This window comes from Chiloscyllium punctatum, chromosome 8 (assembly GCF_047496795.1).
Source record: "Chiloscyllium punctatum isolate Juve2018m chromosome 8, sChiPun1.3, whole genome shotgun sequence".
Classification (NCBI taxonomy): domain Eukaryota; kingdom Metazoa; phylum Chordata; class Chondrichthyes; order Orectolobiformes; family Hemiscylliidae; genus Chiloscyllium; species Chiloscyllium punctatum.
The window spans coordinates 63,994,757-64,016,727 of record NC_092746.1 but is presented as its reverse complement, the minus strand read 5'-3'; the positions used below and the strand labels follow the sequence as shown (position 1 = coordinate 64,016,727).

Genomic DNA, 21,971 nt, shown 5'->3' with positions numbered 1-21,971 from the left:
CCACTTCCTCTGACAGCTCACTCCATACACGCACCAGCCAGCCTTGTGTGTGAAAAAATTGCTCCTTGGTCCCTTTGAAATCTTTCCCCTCTCACCCCAAACCAATGTCCTCCAGTTCTGGACTCCCCCACCCTAGAGATATAAACTTCTCTATTTACCTTATCTATGCCCTTCATGATTTTATAAGGTCACCCCTGAGCCTCCAACACTCCAAGGAAAACAGCCCCGGCCTATTCAGCCTCCCCCTATAGCTCAAACCCTCCAACCCTGACAACAGCCTTGTAAATCTTTTCTGAACCCTTTCAAGTTCACTACATCCTTCCAATAGGAGGGAGACCAGAGTTGCTCACAATATTTCAGAAGTGGGCTAACCAACGCCCTGTACAGCCACAACATTACGTCCCAACGTCAAAACTCAATATTCTGACCACTGAAGTTAAAAATCACATAACATCAGGTTATAATCCAACAGGTTCACAGCACTGCTTATTTCGGAGTAGCACTCCAAAAGTTTGTACTTCCAAATAAACCTGTTGGATTATAACCTGGTGTTGTGTGATTTTTAACTTTGTCCTCCCCAGTCCAACACCAGCACCTCCACATCATGGCTGATCATTGAAGTCCTTCTTAATATGAAGTAGAAAATTAAAGGAATAAAGTTAAAGGAAAACTATAGGAATAACGTTAAAGGAAAAGTAAAGGAGTAAAGTTAAATAACACCCACAGTTAATATCACAAAGAAAAATACACAAGGAAAGCATTCGGTTTAGTTACTTGTCCATTATTTCAGGTATTAATTCCACTGATCAATAAACCTGACTTTAATCCTTAATTTGTCTTTTTGCCAGTTTGCAACAAAGTCCTCTCATTTTATGATAGTATTTGAATTGAAATAATGCTTGGGACTAACTTTTCCAATTTTAGTATCACAATCTCGAATCTTCAAAGTACCAGAGGGTTGGTGATTATTCCTTCAGACCCCAAAGACACCTTTCAGCCGCATAATGTGTTGCTGCCCAGCAAACTGTGTCTCTTCCTGTCCAGTTTAGGCATGAAGCTCTCCTGCCACATGGAAATGAGGCCCAGTGGCTCCTGCTGGCTTCCACTGCCTCTGTAGTCCAGTCAGACCACAGACTGATGGATCTGCTCATCTTGGCTTTCCACTCTGTGGGTGGGGATGGGAGTGACTGTCGCAACCAATTGGGATAGCTCCGTCATGTCCAGGCAGTTTCTGGAGGTGGTGGTGGCCTGTACAGCCTCTTTGAGGATGCTGTTGAAAAATGCCTATGGGAAGTCCAGCAGCTCCAGCAGGCATCCTGGGGCCTGGTGACTGAAGGCTTCTTGGTGAAGACCTTTGGCACTAGTGTGGCACAGGGATAGGCTACAAGTCTGAAGGCTGGGTGCAGCCTCAACTCTGACAGCATAAGAAGCGTGTTGAGTTGGCACCAGTCAGGTCAGGTAATGTAGTGCAGTAAACAACATTGAAACAAATCTTGTGTCGCTCAATAACGTTTCCAGTTCTCATAATTTAGCAAAGTTGAAGTGAAATGGTACTAAAGAAGCCAATGTGTTGCCTTCTTGTAATTTATGTCCAATGATACCAAACTAATACTGCACTGGAGCATTCTATAGTCTTTCTTCAATTAAACAGCCTGATTTTCTACTCTTTCTGCAAAAGTGGACAATCTCTCATGCTCCTACATTATGTTCCACCTGTGAAACTACTCAAAGTTTCTACAGCCCCTTTGAAGACTCTTTGTACTGTCTTCACCACTTGCTTTCCTGCTGATCTACCTCCGGTCAGCAATTTTGGCTACAATGTAGTTAACCTTTTCATCCAAGTCATAAATATAGACTGCAGCACTCCATTTAGAAATGACTCCAAAAATGATCAATATAGACTGTCTCTCTGTTTCTTGTTAGTTAGTCAGTCTTCTAAAATCACTAATATATCATCCCCCACATTACAACTTCACATCTCAGGTAGTAACCTTTATGTAGCACCCTATCAACCGACTTTTGGAAATCCAAACAGACTACATCAACAAACCTGAATTCCCTTTCACAAAGCCATGTTGAGTCTGCCTGTTTTTTTTTGTCGCGTCACAAATGTCAGTCCTGGATCCTACATATTCAATGACTGAGATTAAGTCAACCGGTTTATCGTTTCCTGTTTTTTTGTTGCCCTTCTTCCTTGAATAGGGATGTTTTATTTTGGTTTTCTAAACTGCTGGGACTGTGCTAGAATCTAAGGAATTTGACAAAATTACAACCAATGCATCCAATAACTTTTACAAATTTGAAATATCCATTCCTGACATTTTTTTGACACACTTCCAGAAGTGTCCTTGCAGTAGTAATCCAATGGCAGACAGCTCCAAAATACAGCCTATAGTATGGAAGGATATTGCAAATGGACTGGAGATGTGCCATGATGATGTGCCATGATGATGCATTGAGGCTGGTCCATGTTGGATGGCAATGCCTTTGGATATAGGGTTATGCAGCTGCTGCCCACAGAATGGATGTAAATGTTGCTGCCAGCTGTCCACATTGGAGGTCTGAAGGTGCAAGTGGGAAGCTGGAGATGCCTGACACCTGCTTGAACATTCATGTCTGAAATTTGTGGCATCTAGTTTCTACCCACCGTGTGTGAAAATAGGAGACTGCATATTAATCAGGTGAGATTAAGCTGCAATGAGAGTGATAATAAGTGTTAATCCCCATTAATAGGCCTCCCGATGCTCACCAGCAAAAATCTCATCTTGATGCCCTGGATTTGGTTGAATAAAGTGACTTTTTAGTCCTAACTTTGTGAAAGGTGTGGTAGCCAGTTTTCCCAATTTTTTTTTTGCCATAACCCACATTGGTCAGGGCCTGGGAAGGGTCCACCCAATACTTGGACATACAGGATGCTGTATGCAAACAGGTCAGCTGACTGGTCTTAATAAATGCGCACAGATTAACAGTTGTATGAAAGAAAAGGGATTACGAGCTGAAATAACTCCACAAAGGCCAGTATCCTGCCACCCTTTACTTACACATGCATAGTACGTGACACTGAGCTAGCTAGCTAGCTTAGAACTGGCTTCTGGAGTGAGCAGAACCCAAGACACTCCAGTTTTTTTTCCCCCGACACTTCAGTTTATATCTGTCAGCCAGGACTCTCTGACTGGACGAGGTTAACAGCCCCAATCAGGGTACTCATATTCTATAAGGTCCGTCTGGCTGACCTCATTCTAATTATACATCCCTCCCCTCTCAGTCCTGGGATATAGGCCCATTCTTTTTACTGTAGTATCTCCTGGGGTATTTTCACACCAGGTCTGGTTCCTCTATCTCAGTCTCAGATACTAGCAGCATGTACCGGACCATTGCCTGCCTCTTGCACCCAGAGCATCTTGGAAGAAACTTAGCCATGCAGGGCCATTTCTCTGGTTTTCACACCAAACTTTGCACCTTGACATCAAGTGTCTCTCTTGCTTAGCGAAGCCTTGTGTCTGGCATTCGTGTTCCAGATGCCATTTCAGTGCCTAACCCCGCCAGGTCCGGGAAGATCCCATTTCATTTAAAGCTGGAGCTATCATTTTAGTTGCATGAAGGGTGGTCTTCTAACTAAACAGGAACCGCGACAGTTTTGATACTGAATGAAGGCTCATACATTAAATCCTGGTAACTAATGGTTCGTCATCTCACAACTTTTCAATCGTTGTCCCCATGTTTGACAAATGAACTCCATGCATGCCCAACCACTTTGAACAGGCTAATGACTAAATGGCAATGACTAAAAACACAGAGCCCATGTAAAGACCAGAATTTGTAACCAACTCCAGGGTCTCCACAGCCATTCCCACAAATGTGAGAAGGTGTTGATGGTCATTTTTGTCCTCGTTGGCACTCTGGACATTGCCCTCCCACCACCCCACCAATGCAGCTATATCAGCATCCAAGCCTGGCCGTCAGACATAACCTCTTGCCAATATCTTTATTTCGGAAACCTCTGGATGACCCTGGTGGAGTCCTGCGAATATCTGGTGGTAATCTTTGCTCAGGACAATGTCTCTTGCTTCACATAATAAAATGCTGGTCAGATATGGTGATCTGGTCTCACAGGCCCAGAAAGGTTACAATTCTGGTTACAATGGCCCTTTTGTTTCCTCCACCACCAGCTATTTTAGTTTTGCCAGAAAAGAATTTTTGGTGTCTGATATTGTCAATGGTGAATGGAAGGGTGCCCAGTTTAAAATCAGAAATGGACTCTTTCAATGGCAGCCTCAATGGTGGTGCATCTGCGAGCAGGAGCTGGCTCAAAGCATTTGCTACTTAGCCTCCTAGACAGAGTTCCAACTTGCAATTGTACATACTTCACTTGAGAGCACACTGCTGAACCTGAGCTGAAGCTATGGGCAGCATGGCCCTGTCCTCTTTAAGTAGCCCTTGCAGATTACAAATTTACTTCTATAAAGGTATTGATGGAACTTTCTCACACCAAAGCTGACTGCCAAGTGACCGCTCAGTTGTTAGCACTGCTGCCTCGCAGCGCCCAACTTCAGGCGACTGTCTCTGTGGAGTTTGCATGCTCTCCCCATGTTTGCATGGGTTTCCACTGGGTGCTCCAGTTTTCTCCCACAGACCAAAGGTGTGCATGTGAGGTGGATTGGCCATGCTAAATTGCCCATAGTTTTCAGAGATGTGTAGGTTAGGTGCATTAGCCATGGGAAATGCAGGGTTACAGGGATAGGGTAGGGGGATGGGCCTGGGCAGGATGCTCTTCAGAGGGTCAGTATGGACTTGTTGGGCTGAATGACCTGTTTCCATATTGTAGGAATTCTATGATTCTATAAGAAGTTGGCCTTGAACCTGGATCTTCTGACTTAGAGTTAGCGACACGAACACTGTGCCACAATAGCCTTACTTTCCTTTAATATACACATAGGTGCTTAAAGCCATTGTGATAGCAGATTTGTGGAATTAATTCCGGTTTTAATTCTATTGTGGCTTGGACTTCACTGGAGAGGGGCTGGTGACTTGGCAGTTTTTAAAAATTAAATCAACCTGTTCAGAGAAATGTTATGACACACTTCCGGAGCAGGTAGGACTTGAACCCAGCCTTCCTAGCTCAGAGGTAAGAACACGATCACTGTGCTGCTCCTGGAAACAGTTAGGTTACGGCTGCAAGATTGCCTTAAAGCACGTTGGTTTTCTTTAGCTATTGCCAAAATATTCAGCTTTTAAATACACCAGCTGGCTGGAATGTTTCCTGTTCAATGGAATTTTAATTATCATTTAATGTTTGCATGCATTCACTGATCTTTAGTTACTCGACAGTGTCAATCATTCATTTAGAATATTGATCTATTTGAACAGGGAGGATGACGAGCATTGATTGTAAACTGCTCAGATCTTACAGAAAGCGATATAAAAAATGAAATGTTACAAACGCAGGGAGAACTAGCCATTTGGATATAGAACTGGCTCAAAAGTAGAAGACAGAGGGTGGTGGTGGAGGGTTGTTTTTCAGACTGGAGGCCTGTGACCTGTGGAGTGCCACAAGGATTGGTGCTGGGTCCACCATTTTCGTCATTTATATAAATGATTTGGACGTGGGCATAACAGGTATAGTTAGTTTGTTTGCAGATGACATCAAAATTGGAGGTATAGTGAACAGCGAAGAAGGTTACCTCAGAGTACAATGGGATTTTGATCAGATAGGCCACTGACCTTATGGAGATGGAGTTTAATTTAGATGAATGCAAGGTGCTGTATTTTGGAAAAGCAAATCAGGGCAGGACTTATACACTTAATAGGTGGATGCTGCCTGAACTGCTGTGCTCTTCCAGCGCCACTAATCCACTTAATGGTAAGGTCTTAGGGAGTGTGGCTGAACAAACAGACCTTGGAGTGCAGGTTCATAGCTCCTTGAAAGTGGAGTCGCAGGTAGATGGGACAGTGAAGACGGCATTTGATTTGCTTTACTTTATTGGTCAGAGTATTGAGTACCAGAAGTTGGGAGGTCATGTTGTGGCTGTACAGGACATTGGTTAGACCAGTTTTGGAATATTGCATGCAATTCTGGTCTCCTTCCTGTCAGAAGGATTTTGTGAAACTTGAAAAGGTTCAGAAAAGATTTACAAGGGTGTTGCCAGGGTTGGAGAATTTGAGCTATAGGGAGAGGTTGAATAGACTAGGGCTGTTTTCCCTGGAGCGTCGGAGGCTGAGGGGTGACCTTATAGAGGTTTATAAAATCATGAGGGGCATAGATAGAATAAATAGACAAGGTCTTTTCCCTGGTGTGGGGGAGACCAGAACTAGGGTGAGAAAGGAAAGAAATGAAAGAGACCTAAGAGGAAAAGTTTTCACACAGAGGGTGGTATGTGAATGGAATATGCCGCCAGAGGAAGTGGTGGAGACCAGTACAATTGTACAAGTCATCTGGATGGGTATATGAATAGGAAGGGTTTGGAGGGATATGGGCCGGATGCTGGCTGGTGGGACTAGATTGGATTGGGATATCTGGTCAGCATGGATGAGTTGGACCAAAAGGGTCTGCTTCCGCGCTGTACATCTCTATGACTCTAATTCTTGTAGATCTTACATTGTTCTTAATATATTTCTTTTGCAAATTACAGGACACATGCTTCATGCTGTATTTTCCTACTGTACTCTGAAAACAATTAAATTTAGGGGGCTCTGATTAGGTCACCCATATAAATCGTCCATCTGATGCCCAGCTTTTACATTTCTATAACTACAAAAAATGAAATCTGCAAACAGACTAACATATTTATGGTATCTTTGTAAAACAGGACTCATTAGTCAAACGCACGTTTGATGAACAATGCATTGCTGATCAAATTAGCAAAATCAAAACTGATTGCACAAATTTCTCAATTGCATAGAGCAACCCTGTTTGCTGTAAATTCTAACAAGATGTCCAGAAACCTCTGGTGCAAGTTTGCAACTGGTGAATCAACAGTACAGATGTGAGTATTTGAGGCCAAATGTGCTCTTCCAATAAATTTCAGCCAATAACTTAAAAATTATTCACACTTACTCAGATTCCACTTGAGGCCAGTTGTTGTCACATTGCATGGACTTCCCACTGGGATAAGGCCGCACCACTTCCCCTCTAGTCCTGTGTCAACGCACAGTCTATGGTGACCCTGCCAGAAACAAAATATTTAAGCTTTCTTTATTTTTAAATTTATACTCAATTTAGAAGGTACATCATGAAAATCCTTTGGTAATCATTATACTTACATTATGCAAAATCAATGCAATTTGTGTTCTAAAGGAGTCAAAAGAATCCTAAGTTTTGTTATGATTTGGAGATGCGGGTGTTGGACTGGGGTGTACAAAGTTAAAAATCACACAACACTAGGTTATAGTCCAACAGGTTTAATTGGAAGCACACAAGCTTCGGAGCGACGCTCCTTCATCAGGTGATTGTGGAGGGCTCGAACGTAACACAGAATTTATAGCAAAACTTTGCAGTGTGATGTAACTGAAATTATACATTGAAAAATTGATTGTCTGTTAAGCCTTTCATCTGTTAGAATACAGTGATAGTTTCACTTCTTTCACAAAACCCTTTTTTTTTAAAGTTGCAGTCTCCAGTTAGCTGTTAACAATGGTGATAGCTAGACAATATGTTGACAGTGTTAGCCCTCTGTGTTCTCTGTCTATGACCTGATGTTTAGATTGATTCTAATCTAAAAAGTGAGATAACAGAGTTTTACATAAATTCATGCAGTTTTTGAGCTCAGAGTTCTACATGAATGTATGCAGTTTTTGAGCAAAGTGCAATGTAACTCTGCAAGTACAAATTCACCACACAAAATATATGTGTGCATATGGGTCTGTGTGTGTGTGTGCGCGCGCTCAGCGTGTCTTAAGTCTGTGAGGGGGCGTTTCCGCACTCTACACCAGCATCCCCGACAAGGATGGCATCGCGGCAACAGCCTCAGTACTCAACACCAACAACTGCCAGTCTCCAAACACCATCCTACAACTCATCCGCTTTATCCTCGATCATAACGTCTTCACCTTTGACAACCAGTTCTTCATCCAGACACATGGACCAGCCATGGGGACCAAATTTGCACCCCAATATGCCAACATTTTTATGCACAGGTTCGAACAAGATTTCTTCTCTATGAAGGATCTCCAACCAACATTATACACCAGGTACACTGATGACATTTTCTTCCTCTGGACCCATGGTGACGAGTCACTGATAAAACTACAGAGTGACATTAACAAGTTTCATCCCACCATCAAACTCACCATGGACTACTCTCGACTATCAGTCTCATTCTTGGACACATGCGTCTCCATCAAGGATGGACACCTCAGCACCACACTCTACCGTAAACCCACAGACAACCTCACAATGCTACACTTCTCCAGCTTCCACCCAAAACATATTAAAACAGCCATTCCCTATGGACAAGCCCTATGCATACACCGGATCTGCTCAGATAAGGAGGAACGTGACGGACACCTGGAAGTACTCAAGGATGCCCTCATTAGAACGGGGTACGATGCTCAACTCATCGACTGCCAGTTCTGACATGCCACAGCAAGGAACCGTAATGACCTCCTCAGGAGACAGACACGTGCTGCAACTGACAGGGTACCCTTCGTTGTTCAGTACATCCCAGGGGCTGAAAAATTACGCCATGTTCTTCGTGACATGCAACACATTATCAATGAGGATGAGCACCTCACCAAGACCTTCCCCACACCTCCACTACTTGCCTTTAAACAACCGCCAAACCTCAAACAGATGATTGTTCGTAGCAAACTGCCCGGCTCTCAGGACAACTCCATACCACCCTGTCACGGTGGACGCTGCAAGACGTGTCAGATTGTGGACATAGATACCACTATTACGCGTGGGAACACCTCCCACCCTGTACATGGCAGGTACTCATGTGACTCAGCCAACGCTTAAACGTTGCAGGCAAGGATGCCCTGAGGCATGGTACATTGGGGAAACTGAGCAAAGGCTACGACAACGGATGAATGGGCACCGCACAACAATCAACAGACAGGAGGGTTCCCTCCCAGTTGGGGAACACTTCAGTGGTCCAGGATATTCAGCCTCCGACCTTCGGGTGACTATCCTCCAAGGTGGACTTCGGGACAGGCAGCAGAGGAAAGTGACCGAGCAGAGGCTGATAGCTAAGTTCGGTACCCATAGGGAGGGCCTCAACCGGGACCTTGGGTTCATGTCACATTACAGGTGATCACCATTGCACTACACACACACACACTCTCACATACACATGGACGCAGGTGCACACAGATGCCCACACACACCCCCACACTCACACATGCACCCCCTCACAGATTTAAGACACTCTATACACACACACACACACACACACACTCTCACACTCACAACCCCCACCCCAGACAGACATACACACACACAGACAGATAAAGACCCACATGCACATACATATTTTGTGTGGCGAATTTGTACTTGCAGAGTTACATTGCACTTTGCTCAAAAATTGCATGCATTCATGTAGAACTCTGAGCTCAAAAACTGCATGAATTTATGTAAAACTCTGTTATCTCACTTTTTAGATTAGAATCAATCTAAACATCAGGTCATAGACAGAGAACACAGGGGGCTAACACCGTCAACATATTGTCTAGCTATCACCATTGTTAACAGCTAACTGGAGACTGCAACTTTAAAAAAAGAAGGGTTTTGTGAAAGAAGTGAAACTATCACTGTATTCTAACAGATGAAAGGCTTAACAGACAATCAATTCTTCAATGTAGAATTTCAGTTACATCACACTGCAAATTTTTGCTATAAATCCTGTGTTACGATCGAGCCCTCCATTATCACCTGATGAAGAAGCGTCACTCCGAAAGCTTGTGTGCTTCCAATTAAACCTGTTGGACTATAACCTGGTGTTGTGTGATTTTTAACTAAGTTTTGTTGACATTTAATACAGTCAGAACAATTTTTCAGTAGCATGTTTACAATTGTCACTTGCATAATTTACCTGTAACAGTTAATTTATCAAAATTCTAAGGTATTTCAATGCAATTAAAAATAGTGTTATTCCGTCATAGGATTTTACTGTCACTATCTAAGTCAGCATTTATTGCCCATTACCAATTGCCCGGGGGTCAGTTTAGAGTTAATCACATTGCTGAGAGTCTGGATTCACATACAGGCCAGACCAGGTAAGGCAGCAGATTTTATTCGCTAACGGACTTGAGTAAACCAGAGTCAAGAGACTGGTGCTGGAAAAGCACAGGCCAGACAGCATCTGAGGAGCAGGAAATTCAACATTTTGGGCATAAGCCCTTCATCAGGGATAAGACTTGTTAGCTGGGGGGCTGAGAGCTAAATGGGAGAGAGGTGGGGTTGGGGGTAAGGCAACGGAGAATGCGATAGGTAGATGAAGGGGAGGGAGAAGGTGATAGGTCGGAGAGGAGGGTGGAGCGGATAGATGGGAAAGGTGATGGACAGGAAGGCGGTGCTGAGTTGGAGGCTTGGGGCTGGGATATGGTTGGGTGAGGGAAAGTGAGGAAACTGGTGAAATCCACATTGATCCATTGTGGTTGCAGGGTTCTAAGACAGAATATGAAGTGTTCTTCCTCCAGGCATCAGATGGTAATGGTTTGGTGATGGAGGAGGCCCAGGACCTCCATGTCCTTGCTGGACTGTGAGGGTGAGTTGAAGTATTCAGCCACGGGGCAGTGGGGTCGGTTGGTGCGGGTGTCCCAGGGTTGTTCTCTGAAACGATCTGTCTGCCCGAAATAGAGATCACGTCGGGTGCAATGGATACAGTATACATGGAGGTACAGGTAAATTTCTGTCAGATATGGAAGGATCCTTTGGTGCCTTGGACTGAGGTGAGGGGAATGATGTGGGTGCAGGTTTCGCCTTCCTGTGATGGCAGGGGAAAGTATCAGGAGTGGGGTATAGGCTGATGGGGGGGCATGGACCTGACAAGGGAGTTGCGAGGAAATGGTCTCTCCGGAACGCTGATCGGGGTGGGAAGGGAAATATCTCTGCTGGCGGGGTCCATTTGTAGGTGGTGGAACATGATGCAATGTACACAGAGGTTGGTGGGGTAGAGGATGAGTGTGGAGGTTGGTTTTAAAACAATTGTCAGTGCTTGCATCATTAGGCTGTCATTATATTTCAGATTTTCCTGAAATTTCATTATCTGTCATGGTAGGATTCAAATCATCTCCCCAGAACATTAGACTAGGGTTTTGGATCACTGCTCCAACTATATTACCAGCATACCACTGCCTCTCTCTGACTTGAAAGGTTATTACTGGATTGTCTCCAGCAAAAATATTTTAAAACATTTTCTTCCGGCACAGAAAAGATTTTCGCATCATTCCATTTGGACCAATTTGTTTGAACGCATGAATTTTTAAACATTTTTTAAAATCAGTCCCATATCAAAGATACCCTTTTTTTAAATAAACATGCTAAGTATTATATTATATAATAAGAAATTAAATCTGAAACTGCTGGACATGCGAGCACGTCAGGCAGTTTTGCAGGAGGGAACAATAGTGTTAAAGTTTCAGGTGAATAACCTTTTCAAGAACAGCTGTTTTTCTCTCTCTGCATGCAGTGCCTAAACTGCTGATTCTTTGCAGCATTTTAGATTTGGTTTTAGTTCTAATTTCTAACATCTGCATTTTTTGCTTTTGTTTTAGCATTATTGTCCCAATACTATCAACATCTGTGCAATGATTGGTTGGTTGCTTGCCACGTCTAAGGTAGTTCAAAACACTGGCTGCATTTTCTTTGAAGAGTCAAGCTACATGAATAAAGCACTTAATACTGTTCTGGATGTGCACTGTCAGCTAGCTGAAGGAGCAGTTCCAAAATCTGCTAAACAACTCAAATTTGAATGATAGCGTCTGCTTAACTGTAAGTCCCTGCATATAGGAGCAAATATTCTATCAGCATTTACTGAAATACAAAGAGATTTTGAATATAGCTTGGCCTTTGCCAAGGCTGAGGGAATTGTAAGAGAGAAGAGGTGGAGGCAATAATGAAGTGACCAAGACACAAGACAATGACATGAAATGCAGATAAGTACCAGAATAACATAGCATCTGACCCCTATCTGCATTCCGTAGGGACTGTTCCCTCCGCAACTCTCTCGTTAGATCCACATTCCCCACGAACCCCCTCTCCACTCTTGGTACCTTCTCCTGCTGCTGTGAGAAGTGCAAAACCTGTACCCATATCTCCCCCCTCACCTCTGTCCTGGATCCCAAGGATCATTCCAAATCCAACAGAGATTTACTTATACATCTTCCAACCTCATCTGTTGTTTCCGGTACAATCAATACATTGGAGATAACAAGCGCAAACTCGTGGAATGGTTCAGCAAACATCCCTAGTCCCCACGCATCAACCAACTCCACCTTCCTGTGGCCATCCACTTCAACTCCCCCACCCACTTCCCTCAAGACATATCCATTCTGGGTCTCCTCCACCGCCTACACAAGGCTACCTCAAACTGGAGCAGGAACACCTCATCATCTGCCTCAGGAGCCTAGAACCACATGGCATGAACACTAAATTCACCAGTTTCCAAAACTCCCCTACCTCCACCCGAGATTCAACCCTCTGACTCAGATTCACCCTCTTGACCTGACCTACCTGTCCATCTTTCTTCCCACCAGTCCGCTCCACCCTTCCTACCTACCTATCACTATCATCTCCTACATTTGCCCACCTATTGCCTACCTTTCCCCTCGCCCCAACCCCCCTTAACCCCCATTTATCTCTCAACATCTTTCTGCCTGCCCAGTCCTGAAGAAGGGTCTGCCCAAAACATCAACTCTCTTGCTCCTCAGATGCTGCCTTTCCAGGGCCACACTTTATCAGCACTGCATGAACAAAGTGTGAAGGGTATTTTTTCTGTTTGATAGTCCAGGGTATCCCTCCTCAGCAGGATATACTGTATTTCCCTATCAGGAGCTGACAATTATGCTCAAAGCATAATCTCCACTATAATTTTTTCAATCTTGAGTATACTGTCATTTTCTTAATATCATGAACAAATAATACTTAGCTTGAGGAAATCTTCCAGATCAGGGCCTCCGCATTTCAAGTGAGGAATAGACTTGCTGGCAAAGAAGCTGCAAGGAACTGCACGGTCACCATCTTGCTACTAGGAAGTTTCTTGTTGGCAAGTCAATTTTCAATGAATCGTGTAGTACAGAAGAATCTGTACCACCAAAAGCAACTCTACACTTATACTAGTCCCACTTTCCAGCACCAACTTTAAATGGTAATGCCACTTCACATGCTCATCCAAATACTTTTTCAAAGTTGGTCGATTAGCCCCTCAATGACCCTTCCAGAACTGCATTCTAAATCCCTACCACCTTCCAGATAGAAACAAAATCCTCAAATTCCCTCTAAACCTCTTGCCTTTCACCTTAAGATTATGCTCCTTGTTCTTGACCCTTAAACTAAGAGGAACAGCTGTTTTCTATCCACTCTTAACATGCTCCTCTTAATCTCATATACCTCAATCAGGTCCCCCCTCAACCTTCTCTGCTCCAAAGAAGGTAAAAATAATGACTGCAGATGCTGGAAACCAGATTCTGGATTAGAGTGGTGCTGGAAAAGCACAGCAGTTCAGGCAGCATCCGAGGAGCAGGAAAATCAACATTTCGGGCAAAAGCCCTTCATCAGGAATAGAGGCAGCGTGCCTGCAGTGTAGAGAGATGACCTATCACCTCCATTCACCTACTGTACTCTATGCTACTTTCTCTCCATCTCCACCCCCACCCTCCTCTCATTTATCTCTCCACCCTGCAGGCACTCTGCCTCTATTCCAGATGAAGGGCTTTTGCCCGAAACATCGATTTGCCTGCTCCTCGGATACTGCCTGAACTGCTGTGCTTTTCCAGCGCCACTCTAATCAGAATCTGCTCCAAAGTAAACAATCCGAGCTTATCCAGCCTCTCTTCATAACTAAAGTGGTCCATGTGGTGAATCTCCTCTGCATCCCTCCTGCGCAATCACAACCTTCTTCTAGGGAGGTGAGCTGAGGCCTAATCAAAGTTTTGCACAGCTCCAACACAACGTCCCTGCTCTTGTGTGCCTCAACTGAAAAAATTCCTGATGAAGGGCTTATGCCTGAAACGTTAATGCCCCTGCTCATCAGATGCTGCCTGACCCGCTGTGCTTTTCTAGCACCACATTCTTGACTCTGGTCTCCAGCATCTGCAGTCCTCAACTGTCTCCCTCAACTGAAAAAGGCAAGTATGACATACCTTCTTAATTACCATTCAACGTGCCCTACACCTTCAGCGATCTGTGGATAAGCACCCCAACATCCCTCTGTTCCTCTGAGCCTCCAAGTGTCCTGCCAATCTTTGGATACTCCCTTGCATTGTCACTTTCTCAAAAGTGTACCTCACACATTTCTGGGTTAAATTTATCTGCCACTGATCTGTTTCCCTCACCAATCAGTCTAAATCTTCCTTTAACCTATGACCTTCTTCCCTACAGCCAATCACCTGGCAATCTTTGTGATATTTTCAAGCTTACTTATCAATGTCCTCCCCAACATTCTTATTAACATCATAAATGATTTAGACCCAGCATGGCTGGGTGATGCATTCTGGGTGGCCTAACAAAGAATGGATATACATAATGAATGGTAGGCCGTTAGGGAGTATTGAGGAACAAAGGACCTTGGTCGACAAGTCCATAAGTACCTGAAGGTGTCAGCATGAATACACAGGGTGGTGAAGCAGGCACATGGGATGCCTGCTTTCATTAGCCAGATCGTGGAATATTGGAACAAAGAAATCTTGATGCAGTTTTATAAAGCATTGGTTAGGCCACAGATGGAGTACTGCGTGCAGTTCTAGTTGTCACACTATCATAAATAAGTGATTGCACTGGAGACAGTACAGAGGAGGTTCCAGGATGTTGCCTGGAATAGAAAGTCTTAGTTATATGGACAAACTGGAAAGACTGGGCTATTTCTACTTGGAGCAGAGGATACTGAGGGGTGATCTGATTAAGATACTAATTTATGACAGACACAGTACATTGTGAGAACCTTTTCTGCATAGCAGATCTGTCTAAGACCACAGGGCATAAGCTTAAGTGGTTTAGAAATGATCCGAGAAAATAAAAATTCACTCAAAGGGTGGCAGAAATATAGAACACACTGAGAGGATGGTGGAGGCAGGTACTCTCACAACATTTAAGAAGCATCTGGATAAGTCCTTAAAATGCCTAGGCTATGGTCCAAATGCATGGGATTAGTGTAGCTTGATGTTTGTTGGCCAGCATAGACATGGTAGGGCCAAAGAGCCTGTTTCTGTGCTTTATGACTCTACGACTGATCCCTGTGGTACTCCACTGGCCTCGATCCTCCAGTCATAGAAACAGCCTTCTACAATTGCCCTTTAAATCCTGCCATTAAGCTAATTTTGGATGCAACTTGCCAAGTTACCATGGATCTCATGTGTTTTTTACCATCCGGGATCTTGTCATAGGCCTTAGTGAGATCCACACAAACAATATCAACTGCACTACCCTCACTTATGTTGTTAGTCACTTCCTTAAAAAATTCAATAGGATTTGTTAGGCATGGGTCCTGACGAAACCATGCTGACTATCCCTGATCAATTCTTGCCTCTCCAAGTGAAGACTAAAACTCTCCTTCATAATTTTTTCCAATAATTTCTCAGCCATTGATGGGAGACTTGCTGATCTGTAATTCCCTAATTTATCTCTACCACCATTCTTGAAAAGTGGAACCACATTGGCCACTGGGTGGGTGAAGGATAGCCAAAGAGGAATTAAAAATTTGGATCAGGGCCCCTGTGATTTTCTCCCTTGTCTCCCACAGCAGCCGGAGATACATCTCATGTAGACCTGGGGATTAGCCCACTTTTAAACCCATTAAAACCTCCTCACTAATGCCTCCTCATTCCCTATTATTAAACTGCTCAAGATCCTCACAGTCACTTTTCCCGAATTTTGTACATACATTCCCCTTCTCTTGAGTAAAGACAGATATGAAGCACTCAATTTACAATCTACTAATGTCCTCTGGCTCCACTTATAGATTTCTCCCTTCGTCTCTAGTGGGCCCTACTCTTTCATTCTCTTCCCCTTGAAATACTTGTAGAATATCTTGAGATTCTCTCTTTAATCTTGCCCGCCAGTGTTTTTTCAAGTGCCGTCTTTGCTTTCTTAAATTCTCCCGTCACACTCTTTACTCACCCTACACTCACCTGGGGTGTCCATTGTTTGGATCCCTTTGAAGCTACGTCTATACCTCTATTTTCTTTCTTATCCCTTGCTGAATATTACTTGACATTAGGATTCTCTGGGCTTTTTGCTCCTACATATCACCCTAAAGGGAAAAAGTTGGGCCAGTACTCTCTGCAATACCTTTTTAAATGCCTCCTAGTGTTCTGTTGTGGATTTACCCCCACAATTAGCTGTTGCCATTCTATATCCTGGAACACTGAGCTGAATTTTGTGACTTTACCTCATTGTTTATCCCCCCTCTCATCAGTTTGGAAGAAGTCACTGGTCTTGAAACCTTAACTCTATTTTTCTCTTGCAGATGTTGACAGACCTGCTGAGTTTCCCTAGCACTTTGTTTTTATTCCAATCTTGTGACATTTTTTGCACATTTATATGCTGAAGGCCTTTTTGTCAATAACTCGAATTGATTCACAATGAAAATTTTATCTTTACATAAGATGATTTCACGTACAGGAGAAGTCAGAATATTCAAAGCACATATGACATCCTGTGGGTTTCAAAAAGGATCAAGTTGAACCTATTTGCAATTTCATTGATTAGAAAAGCTCAATTGGCCACTAAAGATGGTTACTGTTAAATTTCCAACATTTTTTCAGCTGCTACTGGTGTTAAACTTGGAAGTTTGCAGCTTATCTATGGGATCCTGATAGTGAGAATTCTACTTTGATTGCTCTTTTCCCTGGTGGCGGTCAAATACTGTTTCTACGAACACATTTTGCTTCTGCACTGCATAGTTCTATTGCAGTTTTCTCTTTGCAGATGGCTATTTTGTGTGCCTGACAGATTTGTGTTAATTATAGCTATTACCAAACACTCTGCTCACCTTGTGTAATTTTCCCCCCAATTTTATAGGAAATCATGCACATTAATATGACCTGATTAAAGCAGGTTTTCTGTCTGTGAAAAACACAGACATGCAGCAGCACCAAAATAAGCAATGAAGTAAGTAGTGCTCTTTTGTTTTAAATAGGAAAGAGAGTATTCCGAGAAGGAAGAACAGAAAATCCAATTAATTGTTTTAGTGAATAATAATACATGTCTGAATTTATTGATCTTCCCACAAATCTTAATTCCTTCTGTTTTCCTAATGTTGTCCAATGTCTTGTTTTGCTTCGGCTGAATCAGAAGTCTTGCCTGATGGGGACACAAAATTATGAACAACAATTGAGGCCCTTTGAATTCAAGGAGTAATGAATAAGGACGCAGAAAGGTAAGGGGCTCATTCATGGATTGGCAAGCAGTGACAAGGCATGTTAACAAAATGTGATGCTCAGGCTCATCATTTCAATGCATAATGACTTGGTTTCAAAAAATATAATGAAGTTTTCAGATGACACAAAGCTAGGAAATGCAGTGAACCGTGAAGGGAGAGAGTAGAAATTGCAAAAGGACATAGATAGATTAAATGTCATACTTTTGAAAGGATGTCAAGGCCTTGGAGAGGGTACAGAGATAATTTTCTGGAATGGTACCAGAGATGAGGGACTTCAGTTATTTCAAGAAATTGTTCCACTTATAGCACAGAATGTTGAGGGATTTAATAAAGGTGTTCAAATCATGAAAGGTTTTGATCCAAAGTGGGTGTGGATAAACAGTTTCCACTGGCAGAAGGTTCAATACTTGGCACATCTGTTGAATTCCACAGATTTATCAAAGGTTTCCTTGAATTCTTTTTTTATTCCCAATATCTGTTTTGAATATTATATCTTATCTGATAGATTATTTAAATAACACTTTTACACTAAATTTATGCACCTTGTGGAATTTGCAGCCTGCACAGTAAACCTTTAAAAATTCTCATTTTTGTTTAGTCTTCCTACTACTTCCTGGACTCTCTAAACAATGCAGATACTTATAGTATTAACACTATTTCTCTCTTACCCAAACCATTTTTGCTCTATTTTCTAAACACAAGATTTACTGCTAAATGAACTTATTTCAATGACATAATTTTTAAACAAGTCAACATTTAAGTCACAACAATGTTTGAGTGTTGATTTGATGGCAAGTGGAATGAAATTGTCAAAGGTGTTGCCATGGAGAATGCACCAGTTAATGACTGACAGTTAACAGCCAGGCTTTGTTTAAATTTTAATCAGGCAGGTTAACACTTATTGGTCAAGACATTATACTGAGAAATGAACCAGAAAATGGCTGTCACCTATTTTGTTGAACTGAAACTGGCACAGTTTGTGCATATGATAGTTCTGTCTCACGCATGCATGTGGCAAGACTAATTGATAATCCCAAATTGCTTGTCAGTGTACTTACTTGCCAAATTATCAGAATTATTTGGCAAATGTTGCCCAATCACAGAATCACTTCTAATGTTGAATACTGTGGTATAAATTTTGCAAATGACCTACTGCTTGGGTATGATCAGTACCTTGCTTATTATGAACAGCCAAAAGGAATATGCTGTTTGCTTTGATCTGCCAGTCTTCAGAATATATAGCCTATTTCTGAACATCAGACCAACACGGAAACTCATATACCACATTACTCATTTGTGTTATTAGCAAAATGGCTTTTTGGCTTGATGACAGCATCCTGTTAATCGCAAACACCACTCATATTGCTAGTGCATTATGGTAGTGTGAAACAGCTATTATGCAACTACAACAGTGTGAAATAGTTTCACCTATTGCCATTTTGAGATACCTAATGCATGATAATCTGAGGTAGACTGCACACATTTCAGGAGTAAATGTGATGGTAGTAGGCTAGCTGATGAGTTTGCACTGTGCAGGCTTGATAAGCCTGAAATTGGTCTTAGAACATAGAAGAATACAGCGCAGTACAGGCCCTTCGGCCCTCTGTTACACCGATCAAAGCCCACCTAACCTACACTAACCCACTATCCTCCATATACCTATCCAATGCCCGCTTAAATACCCATAAAGAGGGAGAGTCCACTACTGCTACTGGCCAGATAAGACTGGTCTTATCAAAGCCCTCCTCACAACAATGGCTACCCTTGCTGTAAATCACTGAATTTTACACAATGACTAACTCTAACAGAAGAGAAACTACCCTTTATGCCCTTGATGTTCAATGGCTTACCATTTCTGAATCCTGCACTAACAACACCCTGGCGATCACCATTTACAAGGAACTGAACTGGACCAGGCATGTAAAAAGTCTGGTTATAACAGCACGTTAGAGACTAAGCATTTTGCAGCTACTACTTACCTTCTGTTCTCTTAATGTCTGTCCACCATCTACAAAGCATAAAAGTGATGGAATACTCTCACATGTATGGACTGATGCAATTCCAGCAACACTCAAAAACCTCCACACCATCCAGGACAAAACAGTTTGCTTGACTCACCCCATACAGCCCTTTTGATATCCACTTCTTTCATGCACAGTGACAGTAGCTTAGAGCACCATAATATACATTGGAGTAACTCACAAAGGATCTTTTGACGACACTTTCTAGACCAGCAACCTCAACAACCTAGAATGACAAGGGCAGCAAATGTACCAACACTTGCACACTCCTCTCCCAGGAACACAACTAATTCAGGAATGACACTTCAAGGGCACTGTTGTCAGGGATGTTGGATGTATCCTGGGAAATCAAGGGAGCTAAATGAGATGGAAAAGGGAGAGTGATTGTGATCAGGGCAACCAGTGTGAGGAAGGGCAGGAGCTGCTTATTCACATTGGGGAAACCTGATGGGCTGATTAGATGTGCTGGGGAGGGAGAAAGATGAATGGCATTGAATTAGTGAGGAGGCAGTATAAGGGGAAGGCTGGGCAGGGGGCACTTGGAATAGAAAGAGTGAGGGAGGTGTTAAAGGGGCTGATCATAAGGCAGGGTAGACAGAAGGACGGAGGTGATGCTGGACAAAAGGAGACCATTGGCAGAGATGGGGGGGCTACCTGTAGTCTGAGGGGGCTTGACGAAAAAGTTTACTATCTCTCTAAACCAGTCTTTTAAATATTTTATGCTATTGTAAACTTGTTTGCCAGCACTCAATTAGAGCCCTTACAATGAAGGAAGCATTCACCATTGAATAGAAGCAAATGAGGTCTTAAAACTCAAAGCAGCCACCTCCCAACCATGTAATGTTTTTCATTAAACTTTAAGGCTGATGATATTGATGGGAAGGGGATGGGAAGGGGATGGTGGTTGGGGGGAGGAAGAGGGTTACTGCACATTTAGCTCTATTGGAGCATTCACAGGCCAGCGCATATGACCATTTAAGCACATGGGCATGAAAGTGCCATTCAGGTTCTACATTCCAAGGTTGTAAGGCTGTGTCGCAGGAGACAATGCATGCAACAAGAGTCACATTACGCTATTTGCCACATACACAGAGACCAATATAAAGATAAAGCTTACAAATATTTTGTGCATTACAGAATGAAGTAGTCATGTGTCATACAGGCTGCACATCACCTTTAGAATAACTTTTCACCCAACACATGAGCAGCCTGGTAAAGACCCAAAGGTTATACTGACTACACCAACATGTCAAATGGAAAGCACACATCTCATTCCAGATATTTCTTCACAGTTCACACTGTGATGCCTCGCCTTTGATCTACCTAACCCAGCAGCTGTCTTAGCATTTCTAAGGCAAACAATAAAAAGGAGAAGCAAGAGTGACAACAATAAAATCAGAGACAGAAGGCTCAGGGTATTTCAGTTATGGATGAGCATGCAGATAACAAAGAATGGATCCAGGGTCTTCAGAGCTAGTGAGCAGAATACTAAGCAAGGGTGCACAGAAAGTGTTCTAGCTATGTGTGAAAGGCAAAGACATGACTAGAGGAGCTGTTTCCTAAATTTGCTACTTGCTCAGGCAGATCTACAGCTACTTGTCTTGGGAGGAAGCACAATACCAGTGATGCTGAAAATCATGGCTGCATTGAACATCCATGCCACTGGATCCTTTCAAACATCAATTGGGACAAATGTTGTGTCTCCCAATCAACAGTCAACACATGCATTTGGGAATTGTCTGATGCCTCTTACAGCAAAGCAACAGCTTGTCCAGTTCATCCCAGACAGTCAAGCTGCTGGAGCCATGGGATTTGAAGTGATCACTTGGATTCCTTCTATGTAAGAGCCCATCAATTGCACTCATGTGGCAATAATAGTTATCTGGCATTATCCAGCAGATTCCTGAAGAGGAATTGATCTTACTCCCTCATTATTCAACCTGCATCAGCAATAACCTGCATCATAATTTTGGATGAACTTCTGCCCAATACTATGTCTGAATAGGGAAGCAATGACAACAATTTACCCACACAACATGCTTATCCATGTGTAGCAGTCCAGGTGCTGTGCAAATATTCAGTTTCAAGTGTTACAAGAGAAATTCTTTCCCTTACAGTTTATCTGCCATTCAGAAAAACAAAATATAGTTATTTGTAAATAAAATGATAATTCTACAAGATATAAAAAAAACCATATAAAAGCAGATCAATTCATCATAGTGTTATTTAATAGCACTAGTGACTAACTGCACAAACTAAATCTACATGGTTAATATCACAGTTCTTGCTAATGGCACCAATTACAAGAAATTGTTCAAATCAAAATTCTGCTGCCTCTTAACAGCACCAACCCACTTGAACTTATTAAAACATACAATAAAATACCGCCTTGCCATTCAATCCAACTGCCTATAAC

The 21,971-nt window shown here is 42.7% G+C and overlaps 1 protein-coding gene across 7 annotated transcripts in view; it reads right to left on the bottom strand.

Annotated features, from left to right (window-relative positions):
- tpk1 (thiamin pyrophosphokinase 1) overlaps positions 1–21,971 on the bottom strand; it is a 385,692-nt gene that overhangs the window by 130,877 nt on the left and 232,844 nt on the right. For all 7 annotated transcript variants that reach the window (XM_072575655.1, XM_072575662.1, XM_072575660.1 and 4 more), the window contains one exon: positions 7,055–7,163. In XM_072575655.1, coding sequence (XP_072431756.1) covers positions 7,055–7,163 — 109 coding nt within the window. The remainder of the gene's footprint in view (positions 1–7,054; positions 7,164–21,971) is intronic.